General features: G+C 49.4%; 2 protein-coding genes and 1 long non-coding RNA gene across 11 annotated transcripts in view; 1 reads left to right on the top strand and 2 right to left on the bottom strand.

Annotated features, from left to right (window-relative positions):
• The window catches only part of USP36 (ubiquitin specific peptidase 36), a 40,755-nt gene extending 31,225 nt beyond the window's left edge, over positions 1–9,530 (bottom strand). The window contains exons 1-4 of one of the 8 annotated variants that reach the window (XM_070559804.1): positions 9,388–9,530; positions 6,601–6,762; positions 4,717–4,978; positions 3,943–4,164 (exon numbers count right to left, since the gene is read on the bottom strand). In XM_070559804.1, coding sequence (XP_070415905.1) covers positions 3,943–4,164; positions 4,717–4,969 — 475 coding nt within the window. In that variant the 5' untranslated portion in view covers positions 4,970–4,978; positions 6,601–6,762; positions 9,388–9,530. Of the gene's footprint in view, positions 1–3,738; positions 4,165–4,716; positions 4,979–6,600; positions 6,763–9,232 lie in introns of all 8 variants that reach the window. The other 7 variants (XM_070559803.1, XM_070559807.1, XM_070559810.1 and 4 more) reach the window with 7 other exon arrangements.
• Positions 9,531–14,691: 5,161 nt separating this feature from the next.
• LOC139073807 (uncharacterized) lies at positions 14,692–16,506 on the top strand. The gene is made up of 3 exons (XR_011522837.1): positions 14,692–15,001; positions 15,110–15,226; positions 15,544–16,506. It is a non-coding gene; the product is annotated as an uncharacterized lncRNA (long non-coding RNA).
• Positions 16,507–18,207: 1,701 nt separating this feature from the next.
• TIMP2 (TIMP metallopeptidase inhibitor 2) overlaps positions 18,208–21,265 on the bottom strand; it is a 49,779-nt gene continuing 46,721 nt past the window's right edge. For both annotated transcript variants that reach the window (XM_008520968.2, XM_070559802.1), the window contains exon 5: positions 18,208–21,140. In XM_008520968.2, the coding sequence (XP_008519190.1) occupies positions 20,943–21,140 (198 nt within the window). In that variant the 3' untranslated portion in view covers positions 18,208–20,942. The remainder of the gene's footprint in view (positions 21,141–21,265) is intronic.

The following is a 21,265-nucleotide window of genomic DNA, read 5'->3' as shown; positions in this document are numbered from 1 at the left end:
TCAGCAAAAAGAGGAGGATTGACAGCAGTTAGCTCAGGGCTAATCTTCCTCAGGAAAAAAAAAAAAAAAGAAGTGTGCACTGGGCCTTAATTATACTAACTTTTGCTGCTAGGAAGCCATTACAACGACAAGACATTTAAAAATACTAGTTTCCATAGCATGGCCATCTTCCATTCACTCTTTTACTATAATATAACTAACATCCCTGAAGCCAGCACTGATGGTCTAGTGTTAAGATTCGATGCTCTCACTGCTCTGGCCCAGGTTCATTTCCCAGTCAGGGAGCCACACCACTCGCCTGCCAGTTGTCACACTGTGGTGGCTGTGTGTTGCTGTGATGCTGAAAGCTCTGCCACTGGTGTCTCAAACACCAGCAGGGTCCCCCATGGCGGACAGGTTTCAGTGGAGCCTCCAGACTAGGAAGAAGGACCTGGTCACCCACTCAAAAACACAGGCCAGGAAAACCCTATGATTGAGGCCCAGCCCCGTGGCCGAGTGGCCAAGTTTGTGCGCTCCACTTCGGCAGCCCAGGGTTTCACCGGTTCGGATCCTGGGTGCGGACGTGGCACCGCTCACCAAGCCATGCTGGGGCAGCGTCCTGCATGCCACAACTAGAAGGACCCACAACTAAAAATATACAACTGTGTACCAGGGGGCTTTGGGGAGTAAAAGGAAAAATAAAATCTTTAAAAGAAAAAAAACCCTATGACTAGCAGTGGAGTACTGCCTGATAGATCCCTGGCAGGAGAGAGGCTAGAGCAGAAAGACCAGGTGGGCTCCACTGTGCTGCCCACGGGGTCGCTAGCAGTCGGAATCCACTTGACTGCACCAAGGATAAAATATGCCTGAACACATCACACAACCCAAAATTTTATCACAACATTGCTCCTCCCATACTCCCAGCCCCCCGCCTCTGCTTCTATCCTGATTTCCTCATTTTTAATTGTTTACCAATTTTTCAAAATCATTCTTTTGTTTTTTTCCTTCTAAGTTTTAACAGATATACATACACGTAAGTACTAAACTGTCTTGTTTTTGCTTTTCAACTTTATAAACAGGAATTCATGCTGGACACAGTCTTCCGGGACCTTTCCTCACTCGACATTGTTACTCCGCTTCACCCACAGGGCTGCAACGCATTCTCTGCACCTCTGTTTCATATCGCACCACGCGACTACACCACGACTCATGTAGCAATTCTGTTGATGGGCACTTGGGTTGCTTACAATTTTTTGCTGTGGTCATTTTTATACAGGTTTCCTGGTATCCATGTATCAGAGTTTTTCTGCAGGAGTAGAATTGCTGGGTAATAGATTACTTGGAAGCAAACGCCAGACTGTTTTCCAAAGGAGTTATGCCAATTCAGACCAGGAGTACACGAAGAACCTCACCGATCTTCATCCTGACATGCAGTGCCGTCAGACTTCCGCACCGTCGATAAGAGGTGTGAACAGTAGCTTGCTGTGGTTTTGATGGCAAGTGCCTGACTTCTAGATTACTAGAAAGGCTGAACTTCTCTTCTTGTACTTCTTGACCTGAGCTTCCTCTTCTGTAAGATGCCTGTCCGTCATGTTTCTCTCTATAGGTTACTGTCTTCTCTTTGCTGATTTGCCCATCTTTACATATTCTGGGCACCAATCCTTTGTTGTTTGTGTGTCCCAGGTTTCATCTCCCAGTTTGTGGTTCCACGTTTGTCTTTTAATTTTCTTTAGGTGTTTTCTCATGAACAAAAGTTCTTAATTTTAATGCAGCTGAATTTATCTGGTTTTTTCTTTTATGGTTAGCGCTTTCTGAGTCTTAAGAAATCTCCCATTCCGAGGTCAGAGAGAGGTCTGCCCACATTTGTGGTAACAGTATTGGTTTGACTTTTGATACTAAGTTTTTAATCCATTTGTGTGTGTGTGTGTGTGTGTGTGTGTGTATGCTGCGAAACAGGAGTCCTACTGCATCTTTTCCATACGTAAACCCAAGTTTTTAAAGTTCCATTTATTTAAAATGGGAGACACACGTATATGTGAAAAAGCAGCATGCAACACGACATTTCTGAAGCTATGCAGGTCTGTGTCTGGGCGCTCTGCTCTGCTGCACCAGTCATCTCTCCCTGACCCAAACCACGACATCTCAATTTCTCTAACTTTACGAGAAGACTTCACAGTTGGCAAAGCATCTCTCTTCTCACATCCTTCCTCAGAAGTGTCCTGGCTATTTTTGATCCTTTGCTTTGCTTCTCCACATAAATTTTACAATCAGCTGGAACTAAACTAATATCTATATCAATGTGGGGAGAACCAACATTTTTCCAATATTGAAGCTCCCCTCTGTGAAGGCAACGTCCCCACGTACATAGGTTATCATGTAATGTCCTTCCGTAAACATTTTCCACGTACATCTTGGTAAATCTAGATCTAGATACGTTATCACTCTTGCTATTATACATTTTTTTACAATATCAATTTTTAAATAACTCCTTGATTGGTGTAGAGAAATTTAACTAACTTTTGTATATTAATGTTATATCTAGTCATGTTGCCTAATTTCTAATTTTTCTATAGATTCTTTTGCTTTTCTACGCAAGAATATCATTTTCAAATAATAGTGTTAGTCCCTCTTTTTTCTCCTATGTCACAGCTCTGGTTGGGACCAACACACCCTAAAAACAGAAGTGGTGATAGCGGCCATCCTCGTTTCACTCCTTATTTTAAAAGGTAGGCTTCCAATATTTTCCTTTTCACAGTGCTTTTTTGTAGTTTTTGGTAGACGCCCTTTGCCAAGATAAGGAAACTCCCTTCTACTGCTACTTTGCTAAGAGTTTACCAAAAATTTTTTTTCCATCTATTTTCAGGTGACCTTTCTCTTTTAATCTGTTAATATGGTAATAGCAATTAAGGTAGCAAAATCAGCAGTCGCTTATACAGCACTTACTGTGTGCCAAGGCCCATGGTAAGCAATTATACAATTCACTTAACCTTCACACCACCACCAGGAGGGAGACGATTATTATTACCTTGCAGATGAGGAAGAGGAAGCTTTTAAGAGGTGAGGCACCATTCTCAAGGACTCAAGGCTATTCTGTAGCAAAGCCAAGCTGCAAAGGCAGCAGGCCGGCCCAAAGAGCAGTGCTCTAGGGACCTGCGCTGTGCTCCCTCCACGATTACACCTAGGGATCTTCCGGCATGAGAACACCCTTGCATCGCTAGGATGAACACAAGCTGCTCACAGTGTTTAAAAGACAACTGAATTGGCTAGTATTTTGTCTACAAAGTTACACCTATGTTCATGAATAAGATGAGATTGAAATTTTACTTTCTCATATTGTGCTTGTTTAATTTCATTATCTGAGTTATAAAAACCTCAGAGAACGAGCTGGGAAGTTTTCTTCCTATTCTCTGGAAGAGAGTTAGAATGACCTCTTTCTTAAGTTTCACAAAACTCACCCGTAAATCATCTCAGCCTGGTATTTTCTTCATAGAAAGCTCTTTAACCACTGAGCTGATTTCTTTAATAGCTTAAAGTCTACTAGGACTTTCTAATTTCTTCAGTTTGGTTAACTTATACTGTATTTCATCTTTATTTTACCCACTTTAAATTTCTACTTTGGGGCATGTTTTATAATGTACATAAAACATTGGTATAATAACAGACATATAATTTAATATACATATTTTAGAGGTATCTTTTGAAAACGTTTTTTTCTGTTTCGGTAATTATTTCTAGAAAAGTTTGGACACAATACTCCACCTGAGCGACTTGTCTTCACAGCCTGCCCTGCAGCAGGTACAATTCAAATTTAGGTTTTATCAGTTATTACATGTCACAGACTTCACTCCCAGATTTGGCCCAGACCGAGAATGCCAGCCCCACGCGCACGTGGCTCCGTCTACCGAGGAGACCGGTCTGTCTCGGCGGTGCACAGCCCTCCCCGCGCCGCCGACTCGCACTCACAGCTCCGAGCGTGCTCCCTGGAGAGCAGGTAGTTGGCCAGGGGCGGCGTGTAGGTCAGACACTGCACGGTCGAGTTGAGGAAGCAGGTGTTGCCGAGGTTGTGGAGGCCCGCGCCAACGCGGTACACTCGCTCCCACTTCAGAGACAGCCGCTCCATGGGGAAGAGCACTTTCTGCGGGGCGGGGACACCATCACCGCAGCCCTCAGACCCGTGCTCGCCGCCTGCGGAAGGGACAGGGGGAGAGAGAAGGACACCTTAAGTCTCTGCACTCTTGGACCACAAAAAGAAACGGCTGCACGTAAATTAGAGTGGGCAGTTACTCAGAACACGGCATCAAAGGTCACTGGTGTTCCCATTTGCTGGAAATTCCTAGAAGCCCAGGAGAAAACCCAGTCATCTCACAGACCTCCCAGACAGCTTAGGTCTAGAATTTCAAGAGCCTCTATGGATGAGAGGACAAGACTTGGAGAATGAACAGCTGGAGGAACCAGGCACTCTGAAGCCCACCCCATTTCTCTTTCTTGTTTCCAATCCTGCATCTGATCCTATTAAACATCCACAGGTTCCAAGAAACCTCTAAGGACACAGAGCTCTTTCCGACCAACCCTGTATCATTACTTCTATATCTAAGCTCGATTAATATACAACCCCACATAAAATTCACCACTCTGACTACATTCTATTCTTGTTCCTACTAATCAGTCAACGTTTCGTCCATCTGCTGGGTCAAGACACAGTGAGGGCCTGTCTGCCAGCAAACCCCGTGTCTGTACCCTGTCTCCTGGCCTGTGGTTCATCTCCACTCCTGTGGCGACTGGCTCCCTCTGTTTTGGGGTTCAGCAACACATATTTGCTCTTTAGTGACTCCAGCTGATAGGAGAAACTCTTGCTGGCTGGCTCGAACTCGATCTTCTGTAAAAGGACCTTCTTGGCAGAAGAAGCCAGAAGCTTCCCCAGCTCTCCATCGTCAGCCGAGTCCTTGCGGCCAGGTTTCAGGGCTTCCTTCAACTTATCAACTATTGGCATGGTGCATCACTGTGGGGACAAGAAGGAACATAGAGCAATGAGCAGCTAGGTCTCTCTTCCTCTTAAAATGCCCTCTTTGCTCATTATGGATGCTAGCCACACAGAAGCTTCTCTGGATCAGCTGCCAATCCTGCGAAGGAAGTGTAAACCATGGAGACACTGTGAATCATTCGGACAGAGCAGAGTCCACGCTTCTCTCTGAAAACAGAGCTGAGAGGCAGCAGCGGCCCGAGGAGGTCAGACGCCCTCACCATGTGCATCTCTTCAACAAACACCCGTCAGGTAACCACAGACATGGAGCTTGGTGCAATTTCCTTCAAAAGGCGACCATGTGGTCCTAACACCTGCTCAAACACAGGAGACACTAACTCTCCCAAGACACTCTGATCACACACAAATCTGGGCAGTAAAGGAGTGACCACAGTGAGTCAGGTAAGCATGCTTGTCTGTTCACACCCACACTCTTCAAAATGAAGGCCACAAGCCACGTGTGGCCACCAGACACGTGAAAAGACGCCAGTTCAAACTGAGATATGCTGTTAAGTGCAAAATATACACAGGATTGCGAAGACTTAGTATGAGCATGTAAAACAGCTCAATAACTTTCAGATCGGTTATATGCAGAAAGGATAATATTTTACATATATTGAGCTAAATAAAATCTATTGTGAACATTAATTTCATCTGCTTTTTATTTTTTAATGTGGCTACTGTAAAATTTTAAATTATATTTGTGGCTTGCATTATTGGACAGTGCCTGTACAAAGTAATCTTTTTAAAAGTGAGGAGAAGTGAGGGAGAAAAGGAAGGACAGTGACAGGACTGGAACAGTGTATGCAAGACACCTAAACCTAAGCAAAGTGGGGAAGCGGCAGCTCAGGGCTCTGGAATGTGCCAGGCCTGGGTTCTTCCATCACCTACTAGCTAGAAACCCACGGACAATCACTGTGACTTCGCAGGTCTCCTACTCTTTGTAAAACAGGGACAAAAAAAGTACCAAAGGTGGTTGTGCCATTAATGAGACGACTCGTACTCGGTGAGTGCTGAGTGCTAGCTACATAACCATCCCTAACAGAGGACTGACACGGGCGGTGCAGCCAGGCCAGGAGAAATTGGAACAAACAGGAACCCCATGACCGCTGATGGCTACAGTTGTAACCACCATTTTTCCTCCCCACTCACCAGCTCTCAACTCAACCATGCCAGCCAAAGCTCAAGGACTACTCGAGTCTCAAGCAGAAAAACACGTTCTTTGAATTGCTCACTCTCATGAGAAAAATGATGACTCCCTCGCGTATCTAGTACCCAGCCTGGCACAGGAGAACCAACTAGTCAGGCGTACCTCCAAACTATGCTCCACTGAAAGGACCTTCTCCAGCACCTCGTATTAAACCATTCAAATTTATCCTTATGGAGCATCTAATTCTGTATGTGGATCAAATTTCTTTTTCAATAAAAAACAGAAATGAAAGAAACTTATTTTTTAAAAAGCAAGCACTAGTCCTTTGAGGAAATAAAAGCACCTTTCCCAAGGAGAACTACCTAAGAGTCTCACCAACTGAACGACTACTGTGGGTCACCTATCGGTAACTTGGAGGAACGAAAAAACACAGACATCCGTGCGGGCTCACCTGGACGGTCTGAACTGGGGCACGCCACTGCGGCAGCGTGGGGTCAGGAGCTCGGGCAGATGGGCAGGCGTGGTGCTGGGCCTTCCAATTCACATGCTCCTCGGCTCCGGCCTGTTCAATGACCAAAGCTGCAAGCGTGCCGCCCGGGATGGGTATCAGAACCTGGGAGGAACAGAGCATCACGTGAAGCCGGCTCTCTTCCCACTGTCTCATCAGCCCCACTCTGCCGACAAGAGCAGGAAGGCCAACCATCTCCTGAGAACAGTCGGCACGAAGGCGGGAGTCCGGACAGCGCTGGACTCAGGAAGAGCAGGAGGAGAGCTGAGCTAACTAGCTACCAGTTACTGCAACGTGCAGGATACCAAACACGCCTGTTTGCTCTGTACCTTAACCTTCACGCCAGTGAACAAAAATCTCCCCACACTCGCCAGACAACTCAAGTCTAAATCTAAATCTAAATCTCCAAAGAGTAACAGACAATCATCTCCAACTCTCAGATTTCATGAAGCAGTAAAAATTTTTTTTTTTTTTTTAAAAAGCCCACAAAGGAGCAATAAGAGTGGCCAAATCTTCACTTTGCTAAGTGTGGATTTTTTTCTTTAACTACCATCCACAATCACTGACTACATAAAATTAAGGTACTTAAAAACTGTGCTGTGAAAACGTTCAAACACACACAGCGGGGAGAGAACGACACAGTGAGCCACCACGTCCCCTCACTCTGCATCAATAATTATGTGCAGGACCAATCCTCATTCCTCTCCTGTCCCCACATTACTTGACAGCAAATGTCAGATGTGTCGTGTCTGATAGCTACAAATGGAAGCATACCAACGTGGAAAAAGAGGGCACGACGAACATCTCAGCACAAAGGACAATCTGTATAAGGAAGCCCTCCCCACAATGTCCCTGCTTTAGTCGAGACTCGTGTCTGCCCAGGGACAGGCGAGGACCCTGTCACGGATGGACGTGAGTCCACAGCTGGGAACTGGGTAGCAGGAGGATAAAGAGAACCTGGGAGTTTTAACCTGACTCAATTCGAGGTCAGCAACTTAAGGAACACCTATCCCATAGCCCACTCCTCAATGTGGAATCAGAAAGATTTTGAACAAATAAGATTTTTCAAAATCTGACAGAAAGATCAACCTCTACGTCACCAATTCACTTGAAACATTAACCAATAACCTAAAAATGTTTTCCTTCTCAGGTATAGGGACCCAGAGAAAAACATCCTTGTAATCATCACCCAGCCTCTGATTTGCACACTTGATAACACACTCCAGAACTGGGGAAGGATGCTCTCTCCGGTGCACGGTTCTTATGGTCCAGGAACGGCTAACACTTATCCACGTATATTTCTACCTCCAAGAGTATTCAGACATAGCTTCCTCCAAACAAACACCATTCAAGCATGTTCTCTCTCCCTCTGCCCTTATAAATTCACTTTTCCAGGATAAACTGCTCTCAGGACCCACAGGGTCAACCGCGTGCTGGCGGGGAAGGAGCCCCGGAAGGACAGGGCTGGGGCCTCCCTGGGGCTCCTTTAGAGGGGGGCTTCCGAGATGAGCTCTTCCGCAGGGCGTACAGAGCACCAGTCCCCAGCCAGGAAGGAGCGAAATGAGCGTCCCTCTTACTGGGGGCCTGGTTCTCAGCATCCTCTACAGAAAACGTACTGTGCGAGTGCCAGGATGGTTTCCCGTCTCATCTGTCCGTCTGAAAATGCTGTTCTAGCTCCTAGAACCCCAGGAGAGACCCAACAGTATGCGACCAAAGCAACGGGTACCTAAACACCCCATCTTCTACTCCCCCCTTCACATCCACCATGACCATAATCATGACCGTGACTATGAAGAAGGTTACCTTCTCAAGGGGTAGCCCTTCCTGCATCTCTTAGTAGGAGGAAACAAGGTCTCCGTTCTGCTACCAAACAGAACACTCTCCCCCCAATTCTGACTTAAGCCCTTCCAAAGAGAGTCTGAATTCTGCATAAATGATGCTTCTGTGCATAAGGATAGTACCCAACATCGACACAACCCGCTGCCTCCTCCCCCGCCGGGGACTCTGGCTAGTGCAGCTCTCCCCTCCACCACCGGCCGGGGTTCTCGGTGAACAACAGAGTGGACCGGAGCAACCGGATCGCACTCCTCCTGGGCCTCCCCGGGGACACTCCCAGGCCCTCGCGGACAGCGCAGCGCCGGGCCCTCTCCGGGGACACCCCGAGCCCCTCGCGGACGGCTCAACCCCGACCCTCCCTGGGGCCACTCCGAGTCCTCGCGGACGGCGCAGTTCCGAGCCCTCCCTCTGAACACCCAGATACTCCCAGGGACACCCCGAGCCCCTCGCGGACAGCGCAGTCCCGGGCCCTTCGGGGACACCTCGAGCACCTCGCGGACAGCGCAGCCCCGGGCCCTTCGTGGACACCTCGAGCCCCTCGCGGATAGCGCAGCCCCGGGCCCTTCGGGGACACCTCGAGCCCCTCGCGGACAGCGCAGCCCCGGGCTCTTCGGGGACACCTCGAGCCCCTCGCGGACAGCGCAGCCCCAAGCCCTCCCCGTGGACCCCCAGAGCTACCGCGGACGCGCGCCCCTGTCTCCCCGGAGTGTCCCGAGGTGTGACCCGCGCCGGGCCGCACCTTCCCACACCCCAGGGCCGCCTGAGGCCCTTCATCCGCCCGGACGCGCAGCCCTCCCCCGGCGCGGGCACCGGCCCAGCCTACCCGGCCCTCGGCGGGCCCGACTACAGGCCCACAGCGCTGGTGTCCGCTCGGCCCGGGCCCCGCACACGCACCATCCGGGCCTCCGCCGCCTCACACACGTGTCACCGCGACACTTAAAGGCGCCGCGGCCCACAGCCCGCGCTGCCGGATACCGAAAGGCCTCAGCGGCTTTAAGAGGCGGGCATAGGTTCAGTCTCACTCCCCGGACACGCCCACAGCCGCTTTACGCGCCCCATACGTCACCTCCCCGTCCCGCGGCCCCGCCAGATGACGCGATGACGCAGGCACGCAGAAACGGAGACCGCCCCCTTGGCCGGCGTCCGGCACCTTCCCGCAGAGCACGTGAGGCGCGCACTTCCGGGTCCGGCGCGCCGGGCGGGAGCGCACGTGGGGCGGTGTCCGGGCCGAGTCGCCTTCTCGCCTGCGGTCGGGGCGGTGGCTCCGTGGCTTGGTGTCAGCCCCTAGGACCTTTAGTGACCAAGACACAGGCCGGGCGCGGCGAGGGCAGTAGACCCAGTGAAGCCAGGGGAGGCTGAGCAAAGGTTCCTGGAATGAAGGGTCGGGGAGTAACGGCATCTGACCTTGCCCCGCACAATTCCCCGACCCCTCTCCCTCCCCCTCCCCGAGGGCGTCCTGCCACGCCGACTGCGTTGAGGTTTTGGTGGCATGTTTGCAAATATGCATTGCTTTTGCGGTGTTTCTAAAGATCACCTTCTCTTTAAGCAGCTTCATGGGCTCTTCCCATGCGGACGGCAGGTGGTGAACGCGGTCCCTAGACTGGCCTTTGGTGGTCCCAGAACCAAAGAGGGGGAATAAAAGACTTCCCAAAAGGAAGACTTCAGTACACAACCCTGTCTGCCGTCTTTCTTGGCAGAGAAGTCTGAAGGGCAGCTGGGCGATTCCTTGGGTGAACAACCTCGAACAGGTCTCAAGCCCACGCCCGCCCCCAGGCCTTCAGCGGGGAACGGGGATGGAGAAAGGATGGGTGTACTTGGAACAGAGTTCACCTTGTGCTCTTAGGTGGGTGTTGGTGTTTTTTGAAAAACCAAACCAGCAGAAACAAAACCACGGAAGGCTGGGATTGCGCCTGTGCTCGTCTGTGAGAATCCTCAGCAGAGTTTCAGACTGAGGTTCCTCCCCGGTGTGAGTCCACTCTCTGCCCTAAAACGATGATGAAACACAGAGTTCTCACTGTTCCAGGCCTGCTACAGTGTATAAATGAGTGATTGAAAGTGCCGGGCGGGTTGGGGGGGAGGGGCATCTGGCTGGGGAATGAGGAGGGTCGGTTTCCCTGGTTAGTGGGGTGCTTTGGACACTTCTTATAAGTAACCTGGGCCTTGATTTCCTCATGTGTGAAATAAAGACGATCTCCAGCATCTCTTTAATTCTTCTAATAACAAAACCAACGACATTTGCTTTCATTGCTGAGCCCATATCGTGTGCCAGATACCAAGCTGGCCACTTGACCAACATTACCTGATTTAATCCTCATGGCAACTCTACAAAAAGATATTGTTCCCATTTTACAGATTAAAAAAACTGAGTGTTCAGGATCCCAGCAAGCAAGTGGTGACGAGAGGTTTTAAACCCAGGTTTGTCAGGCTCCACATTCACACTTTTAGCTCAGAACTTCAGAGGTAACCCCGGAATTCTGGAGAAGAATTGCCTGAAAGGCCTGCATGGAGCTGGAGAATGTAATCTGAGACCTAGAAGTTAGGAGGAGCCGTTGGCTGCCCACTTGCACACCTAGACCCCCACAGGGGCCAATATAAAAGTCTTTCATAAGGTGCTCCATCACAAAGGTCACCAGAGTAAATTAAAACCACAACGAGGTACATTTCACACCCTCTGGAACAGCTAAAATTAAAAGATTACGTGTTGGAGAGAATGTGGAGCAAAATAGACTCTTTGTAAAACCGCTTGGAGTGTAAGATGATGCAACCATTTCGGAAAATAATTTGAACGTTTCTTTTAAGTAACAAACACTTACCCTGTGAGCACATCCATTGCTCTCCCTGTAACTACTGCCCTTCTGCTGGTAAATCCCACTGCGCAGATGCAGATCTCTGCCCCCGGTCTTTGGAATCGTGGGTCCAGCAAGTGCCTCCTGGACATCTCTCCCTGAAGGTCCCCAGAGCATCTCAAACTCACCGAGCCCAGAAATGGGTGCATCCACACCCTCCCCCAGCTGCCTCTCCGTTTCTGCCATGTTGCCTACTTGGGCTGGTGTGCTGGAGCTCAGACCAAATTCTTAGCCTTTTCAGCTTAGCAGACTCCCTTGTGAACTGGTTTCCCCAGGGGTCCGGCCACCGGGGGGCACTGGCGAGACTGGAGGTCCGAAGAAAGGAGAAGTGGGCCTTTCTCCCCCTCCCTCTCTGTTTTGAATGGAGTTTCTGGCAGTGGCTCAACTCCATCCATAGAGGCGCACTGTGGTTCCAGCCTCCCCATGTCTCCTCTCTCTCCCTCTGTCTCTTGCCCCTTCAGCCTAGCGGTGCTAACAGCTTCCAGCTGTTCCCTAGCTGGCTTCTCTGGGAGTTTCTTCCATCAGGATGTAACCAATCCCTGCGTTAATCTCCTGTTTTAAAGGCTGTAGAGTGGTTTTGGTGTTCCTGGTTGCACCTGGACTGATACAGACAGTAACCCCAACATCCACCTGCCTGGCCGGCATCATGGGCTCCCCTCACTCCCTTACCCCGTGTAAATCATCAATCAACAAATTTTGCTGATTTTACCTCTCAAATATTCCTCAGACCATTCTCCCCCTCCATCCAGCTGCTCAAGAGAAGCCCCTCTGCATCTTCACCTGCGTTGTGGGAATAGCCAAATCCACTGCTCAAATCACCAAACAGAAGGTCTTATTTAAAAGGCCGACCTAAACGCTTCGGGCACCTGCCTGAAACCCTTCCCTGTTCCCCAAGGCAGATGGGAAAACCAAGCTCCTTAGCATGGTCTCTCATGGCCCCTGGGGGCTGGCTGCCTCCTCACCCTCCAGCCAGTGCCTGCCCTGGGGCCTTCAGCAGAGCGAAGTCTGAGTGCTCCCAGACTACAGTCAGACTGTGTTTGCTCCAGGCCCCAGAGGATCTTGGCCTAAAATTCCCTCTCCCGCTTGCCTTTCAACCACCTCCTCTGGCATCACCTCCTCCGAGACGTCTTCCTGACTTCCCTCCATCTCTGCCATCAGGCTGGTGCTGCCTTGGGCAGGCCTGCACATTCTACTTATACATTCAGTTGGAATGTTCTCTGGACTCCTCCCTCGCCCACCATGACTTTTAAGAGCCAGCACTGCGTCTCATTCGTCTGTGTGTCCCTGTGCCCGGTGCACTGGAGGCACACTGCGGATAAATGATTGTGAAACCCAGTCAAATGGAAAATGAAATGCTCAAGATGAAACAATTGAATAATCTCTAAATCCTGAAGGAGAAAACTAGAGAAACACTGAAGATGAAAGAATATTCTCAGTTTAAAAAAAAAGCTGTAACTAAAATGAATCAAATTAGAACTTATGTTAAGAAAAAAGGTGCCTTAACAGATTAACAGCATTATTGCTTAGAGGGGGTCTGGGGCCTCCTTGCCTTGGAGATCGAGGTCAAATGGACTCAACCCCTCCCCGAGTGTCACAGCTGGTCGATGGTCAGAGATTTGTGTTAATTTCTGGAGACCTACGTCACATTTCTAGTTGTAAATTAATAGTTCTTTTTCTGACTTTTACATCAGTCGTTGTGAGTTTTGGTTTCTATGAGCTGCTCCTGCTGGGCCTACACAACCCTAACAATTGCCAGTTTCTAGATGCTGCTAAATTAAGATCCAAACCCTGTCTGGTTGGACTCACAGAGGAAAAGCCATGTGGCGGGGCGGGAGCTGGGTTTCAGACCTTGTCTGCTCTGCCTACAGATGACCGCAGGGGAGCTGCACCACGAGGATCTTACTTTCTCACGGATGTGTTTGGTGGCTTGGCCAAAAAGTAGCCAACAGGCCTTAAATGCCTGGGCTGGCCATGGTCACTCGCCTGCCTCCTCCTTCCGCTCCCAGGCGAGGTTTTCTCTCTCACAAAACTAACCCAACATAACTGCCACGGGAGTGTGTTTTCCTTGTGTGTTCAGGAAGAGCTACCCCCAACTGCTGACCCTGAAATCGCTGGACTCTTTACAGAGGCCGGCCGCTTCCCTGTGGTCCTCAGAACGCCTCCCCCACAGTTCTCCCACAGGGCCTCTCACTTGATTCTTTTGCATTTTAGTTGTGCCGCTGGGTTCCATTTGGTTTTGTTCCCTTCCTCTTGGGTCCCTCTGGTTCTTCTTTGTGACACAGTGTTACCTTGCACTGCTCTGTTTCTGCTCTTTTCAAAGCATCGCATGTGTCTATGTTTGGCCTCAGGACTAGATTATAGAGACTTTTCAAGAGCGTTCAAGACCCTGTCTTTTAAGTCCCAGCACTGCTTTGCTTTTGGACCCACCGCCCTCCACTGCTGCCCAGGGTGGGACACGTGGCTGGCCCAGTTAGACTTCTCCTCCTTGCCGTGTCTGGGCCTGCCTGGGAGTGAGGTGGGTAGGGGTCGAGGGGGCCATGCCAGAAGCAGCCTGTGGAGCGTTGAATGGTGATTCAGTCCCTCCAGTGCCTGGGATGGGAGGGGAGAGGTGATACTCCCAAGGCGAAGAGGCTGAGAATCTGCTGTGCCTCCTTCCCTCCTCTTTCTGGCTGGAAACAAAGGACTCTGAGGCTCCAGAAGGCAGTGGGGACACAGAGGGAAAGACCCAGGGTCCTTGAATCACCTGTGGGACGTCACCCACCAAACGTCCCCGTGGTCTTGGCAAGAAATAAACTCGGTTTGCGTTAGCACCCGAGAGGTTGGGTTTACTTGCTACACCATCCAGTGCTACCTTAGCTGGTACATCTTTGCTCCCAGATCACAGGAGGGCAGGATGACACTTTGGGGCCTCGGGGTTGTAGGGGTGCCACGTCCGATGATGAGCCCGAGCATCTGGGACAACAGCAGTGGGGGATCTGATATACCTAGTGTGGTTGGGGAAGGTGTCCCACAACGACAGGGTCTCACAGAGACACTACATCCGGTTTGTTCACAACAGTCCTGGTTTGCCCCTGTTGGTCTCACTAATTGTTAATAGCACCCCCTTTCTCTCTCAAGAGTGTCCCAGTGTGGAAGATAATTATATAGAGATGAATCTTCCAGATAACTGACTTTACCCTTAGAAATGACAGCTTGTAACAGGGTATCTTGGTGTGACAGGTATCTTAACACAAACTAGGATTTTGTTGTTACTTTTGCTTTAAATCTCATGAGAAGGGAGATGGATTTGCCTTTGTTCTGAAAACAAACACACACATAAAACAGAAACAAACCTCTACAAGGCTCTGGATGCGAGTGTGAGACAGGCGCCCCCACCTGCCGCTGCGTGGGAGACAACCTGCAGGAGGGCGGCCTGCGTGCACCTGAGCCACATGTTTGTACGGCCCCGTGGTCCTCAGAGGTGCTGAGGACGGAGGGCAGGAATGTGCGCTGGTGCAGAGCTGGGCCCCGGGGTCTGCCTCCGCCGGGGTTCGAATCCCAGCTCCAGTGCGTGCTGGCTGGGGCGCGGCAATGCAACCTCCCTTACCTCAGTTACCTCATCCGTCAAACGGGAAGGTGAGAGGCCTGGCTTCTGAGACAACGTGAGCATCAAATGGAATCATGTATGTGCAGCCCTTAGCACAAGTCCGGGCGGGGGTAAATGTTAGCTATGCCTGGAATTATTAGGTTTATTGGAGTGATTTCCTAAGCCGTTGCCCATGCGGGTTTAGGAGCCGGGTGTCCTGAGCCGGGGGGGAAGATCATGAAAAGGAAACGGACAGGACTTGTCCGCGACAGAGTGAGCACAGCAGGCCCAGACCGCTCTCCTTGGGAAGGCCACTAATGAGGTTGGTGTCTGGGAACTTGGATTTCGGGAGGGTCCCCTATTCCCTGATAAGAATGGCTCGTGTGCCTTGACTGTTTGTTGATGCTGAACGCCTGCTTTCCTTCTGGGAGTCTGGAATCGTGCTGTGTACTAGGCAGAGGCGCTTGCATGACCTGCACCCAGTGAAAACCCGGGGGGGCTGAGACTCTACTGGGCTTCCCTGGGTGGAATCCTGCTCCTGGTCCCCCTCCCCCAGCCCCGGCTTCGCTTGAAGGGGCAAAGCAGGACAGGTTGATTGGCCTAAAAATGAAACAAATTTTCGGCTTTCTTGATTTCTAGCTGATGTATGCAGCGTTGCCTCTGCACGCCATCCTGGATCCCAGCCTCCGATCTGCCTTGACACTCACCCCTTCTCTGATTCTGACCCCCACCTGACACCCCGCCGTTCTGCAGACTCCCACGGCATCTGTCTCCTGCTTTTGTTTCCTTCAGTTGGAAAGGAACATTCCTCCCCGTTGTTGTGGAAGGAAAATGTGCAGAATTATCTCATGTTTCTGAATGTCTTTTTTTTTTTTTCACAATCAATTTGTTTCTTGGAGGAGAAAAATCTGCTGAGAGCTAAATGATTTCCCCAAATCAAAGCACCGCCTTTCAGTGCAAGATGATTCGAGGCAAGCGTGTGTGACAAGGTGAGCTGTGGGTCACCTGGAACCTCGGATGGAGACAGAGCCGTTCATGAACTTCAGTCTTCATGCAAAACCCATGGTAACAGCAAATTGCTGTTTACTAGGATCCATAAGAAAATGCATCCTGGGAAAATATCTGTGGCTCCACTGTTTTGATTTTTCTTATGTTAGGTCGGGCACACATATCCATTAATAATTAGGTGCCATTCAAACTTCTCAAATATTTAACCAGTCCCGGCAACTCTTCCACCCCCGGCCGGTGGTCTCTTCCAGTTGGCTCCTGCAGTGTCTGTGGCTGCATTTCCCTTTTGAACCCACGTGTGGCTGCCCTCAGTTGTCCTTGTTCTCTTTCTTTTCACTGAATGAGCAAGCCGGGGGGAACCATGGTGGCTGGTAGTATCCCTAACAATCTGGTTACCCCAAATGTGAGTCTTCAAACTGACTTAAAACTGTCTGCAAAGATCAAGGAAACCTGGATAATTGTTGAAACGGGATCATGGGTGCATGGAGCTTGTTATCATTCTCTGCATTTTTGTGTATGAAAATTTCCATACTGAGAAGGGTTTTTAAAGAGTTACACTTGACCTAAATACATAAAATAAATGAAATGGGTAGCAATTGTGTGGTGTGTTGTTTGTTAAAACCCCAACTGTTGCCAGCATCAATGCCAAGTCAGGTCCTCTGGGTGACACAGGAAGCTTTCATATCTTACTCTATATGCCTCAGAACCATCTTCCCCGTAGATTGCACCATATGGAAAAAGTAACCCAAATATTTCTGCAGTAGGGGATATTAAAGGGATGGCATTCAATGCTTTGTCATTGCAGCTGTCGGTGCAAACTTTGTCCCACCCCCTTCTCAGTGCTTCAAAAGGCATCAGTAGGTTTGTTCTGGCTGGGTAGGAGCGGCCACACAAAATGGGAAATACAAATCTTCCGGCTCGTCCCCGGAATAACAAATTCTACCTGCGGGCAGAGGTCGGGCACGGGTTCAAATATGCCATTAAAGAATTTTCAGGGGCCGGCCTGGTGGCACAGCAATTAAGTTCACACGTTCTGCTTCTTGGTGGCCCAGGGTTCACCGGTTCAGATCCTAAGTGCAGACATGGCACCGCTTGGCAAAAGCCATGCTGTGGTAGGCGTCCCACCTATAAAGTATAGGAAGATGGGCACGGATGTTAGCTCAGGGCCAGGCTTCCTCAGCAAACAGGAGGATTGGCAGTAGTTAGCTCAGGGCTAATCTTCCTCAAAAAAAAAATTTCATATGGTGACTTCAAGTACTATGAGATTGGTTTAAGTTATGATTATCTTAAATTATAATAATTTAAATTAAATTATTATAAAGTTTAAATTATTATCTTATCAGCCTAAGAGAAGAGGAGGGGGAGAGGAGGGAAGGAGGGGGAGGAAAGGAGGGAGGGAAAGGTCAGGGGAATTTTAGAGTAAGAGACTTGAGGGAGCAAGTGCAATGTATGGACTTTATTTGGATCCTGATTAAAAAATAAACCAAAAAAAAGCATTTATGAGAGCCCCAGAGATGCCTTGACAGTGACTAGTCAATGACATTAATGGATTCTAATTAAGCTTTTTTTTTCTCCTTTGGTGAGGAAGATTCTCCCTGGGCTAACATTCGTTGCCAATCTTCCTTTTTCTTCTTTTGCTTGGTGGAAGATCAGCCCTGAGCTAACATCTGTGCCAAGCCTCCTCTATTTTGTATGTGGGATGCTTGCACAGCATGGCTGATGAGCAGAGCAGGTCTGTGCCAGGGATCCAAACCTTAAACCCGGGCCGCCAAAGTAGAGCGCATGAACTTTAACCACTAGGCCATGGGGCCCACCCTCATTAAGCTTTTAAGGTGTGATAAAAGCATTTTGAAAATGTTTTTCAAATAGTTCTTATTTTTTAGAGATTTCTACTGAAACATTCACAGATGAAACTGTTTAATGTCTGGAATTTCCCTTCCCGATAGTCTCTGGCAGGGTGGCTGTGGGCGGAGAAGGGAGACAGGCCATGAACTGCTCACTGTGGAAGATGCAAGATGGGTGCAGGCTCCGTTTTTCTCTGCGTGTGTGTGTCGGAACCACTTCGTAACAGAAACTGAGACGTTTGTGCTGAACGAACGAAGGGGCCCCTGTCGAGCGCTCCTGCCTCTTCGCCAGTTTACCAAAACCACGTTCATTGCTGTCCGCCCCAGTCTCTGCCACATCCCTCATGGGCCTCAATCAGCCAGGCTCTGTTCTGAAGAGTCCCCCCCCGCCCACCTTCAGCTAGAAATCGGCAGCTCTGAGCCTCGGGTACAACCACACGGAGAGCCAGAGTTCTCTTTGATAATATTGTTTATTGTCCACTGACCGAGCGATCACTCAGGAATGATACAAAACACTGGAGACATGCGCAGTCTGCTTGTCGACTTTCAACAACTCTCACGTGTTCCCAGCACAGGGAGGTCTCAGACTTCATATTCCAGCAAAAACACATTGCCCGGAAATTAAAAAAACAAGAGAGAATCCAAACAAAAACAAACAAAATCAACAAAGCTTTAAATTATGGCAGCAAGTCTGATATTTCTTAATACTTATCAAGCAAAGATTTGAAAATAACTACAATGTAAACTTTATTTTAAATATTTTGAGTAGCTTGCATGAAGAAGAGAGGGAAAGAGTAGTGCTTAGAATATAACATATAAATTAAACAATGCCAAATGGAGAGCCTTCTTAAACTATACATATATTGCAATTATTTACTGTGAAGGTATTTGAGTGGCTGCTCCTTTCAGCTGCCACTGGGTATGCCATCTTGATTTTTTCGTTTTTTTTCTCCTCAGCATGGCTTCAAGACCAATGTGCATGGACTGAACATAAAGGCCATCTTTTAGAACCAACCTACTCACAGATCCTTGACTTTGTAATAATTCAAACCAGAGAACAAAAGATGGGAGATGGAAAAGCAACAATATTCAAAGAACTGAAGAAAAGATCTGTAGGAATCCACTGTCATAGGCTAGCTACCCGCCATGCTCTCCACTCTGGGTCAAATGCTTCCACAATGCAGAAACCTTAAAAAAATGCAAGTCTAACACCTACCAAGGGTAATAAAAAACACAGCACAGGAATGATTACAACCAATGGCAGAAACAAACCAAGACACTTAAAAAATCAGCAGAAACAGGAGTAAATGTTACATATGATAACACCATACAGGAAGCAAATGGGGGTGGGGTGTTCTATTGATCGGAGGGGTCTGGTGCTCTTGTATATACTGATCACATGGACTGGTCCATTATGACATCTCACAAGCTTTATAACACTGTACAGCATGAAAGTGCCCTTGGAGCGGGGACCGCTTCCTGGATATTCTCCTAGTCTGCCCTCGAAAGGGAAGTCATCAAAATCTATGCTGACCAGGTCCCGGGCGGGCATGGGGCTGCGTGCCAGGGGTCAGGAGTCTTACAGGTGCTTTGGGGTCACCGAAGAATAGAGCAGGCTTAGAAGGTGACTTCAGAAGCATTTTGCAGAAGGACCACTTGCCGGCTGACAGACTTCAGTTTCATTATGCGTGTGTGTGTGCGCACATGTACATATATGTGTGTCTGCATAACGTGCATGATAGAATAGTTTATAACACAAGCAGGAAGAAAAAGGAGATTATCTTTACTCTTACTGAGAAATTTCTGCCTACAGTAACCCCTATTTTACTGGCACCAGAAAACCATTTTTAGGGAAAAGATTCCCTATGAAGTTTATTAACTGAGAGATCTTTGCAATGTAAGAAAATAGAAGCAGAGGCTGGTACACCTGCAACTTGGGGAGAATTCATCTTGAGAAAAATGAGATGTCTCTCAAAGCTGGCCAGAGTACTAGAGGCCCAGAAAGAAATGAGAGTTTCACTGAAGCCACCTACCTCCCAAATTCGTCCTTTCCTAGGTAGGACTTCATAATGCACTTGGCTAACCTCACTCACAGAAATCCAGGGACAGCACAGTGACTTTCAGTCCTGGAGGGAGGTCATACTGAACCTGTGGCACCTGCTCAGGTGGGGCTCTGGGGTGTGTTGGGGGACACAGCGGGACCCAGCTTTTGATGTCCTCAGGATGTACAAACAGAGAGCACAGCCTGTGCCACTGCCACACGCAACCCCTTGCAAAGCCAACCCGCACAACTCCATCTAGATGCCGGATGCCAGAATGAGGAGGAGGAAGCTAGAGTGACTTCAGAAGCTCAAGAATAAACTATAGGGGCAGCCAAGTGCTCCCCACCACGTCTGCCCTCAGGGCAGAATGTCATGGATTCCCCCCAAGGGCTGGGGGTGGGGTGGGGCTGGGGTGGGTGGATGGGACCAGAATGACTTGGCGGAAGCTGAAGTTTGTCACTCCCACATCTCGGCACGGGCCCCAGAGGGAGGCTCCCACCGGAATTCTGCAAATGAATACAAGTAATTGGGGCTCCTTCAAGAACAAGCCACTGGTCCAGGGCTGCCCCTGGACTTACAGGAGTCACAGGTGTGGGGAGTCCATGGTGGGCCCGAGGGGGATGAGGTGGGGGTGCACTTGCCAGGACAGGGACTGCTCCTCTAGGGGCCAGAGGTGTGGAAGCTGCAGGAAACGAGGGACATGCCCCTCTCAAGAGGAAAGGGACCTGGTAGGCCTGCTACACAGTCTTGCAACGACCCTCAAAAGTTTCTGCAAAATGCACATTTCCAGGCTCTGCTCTGACCAGGCCGGGGGGACCCCTAAGTGCTGTCTCCTCAGCGTTTGTGACAGTGCCAAGGCTGGGCCTGGGAGGGAAGCCTGTGTGTCCCCCCCCGCCCACACCCCAGATTTGAAGACTGAGATGCACAGTGCCCAGGCTGGAGGATGGAATGTGGGACCCACCTCCCTATTTAGACCCACAACCCTCTTTAAAAGGAAAATGGGGGTGGGGAGGAGAATCACACTAATTTAGACCCACTTGGATGACTGTTTTATTCATGCTGTTTCCAGGAAGGGATGTCAGAGCTGGACCAGTCTAAACTCTTGGAGGCATTTCAGTTGGCCACAGGGGTGCTGTTGGCCTCCTTACGGGTCCTCAATATCGAGAAACTCCTGCTTAGGGGGTGCCGCTCCGCGGTACCACGCACAGGAGCCGTCGCTTCTCTTGATGCAGGCGAAGAACTTGGCCTGGTGCCCGTTGATGTTCTTCTCTGTGACCCAGTCCATCCAGAGGCACTCGTCCGGAGAGGAGATGTAGCATGGGATCATGGGGCAGCGCGTGATCTAGAAGAGGGACACGGAGGTGAACGCAGTCAGAGACCGCAGCCACTCAGGGGTCATCTCCAGAACCTCGCAATGTGCCTGGCAAAGGTGTTCAAGGACGGTTTGTTGAATAAATGACTAAAGAA

Source organism: Equus przewalskii, chromosome 10, assembly GCF_037783145.1.
Source record: "Equus przewalskii isolate Varuska chromosome 10, EquPr2, whole genome shotgun sequence".
Lineage (NCBI taxonomy): Eukaryota > Metazoa > Chordata > Mammalia > Perissodactyla > Equidae > Equus > Equus przewalskii.
Note: the sequence above shows the minus strand (reverse complement) of the source record. Positions and strands in the feature narration are given on the sequence as shown.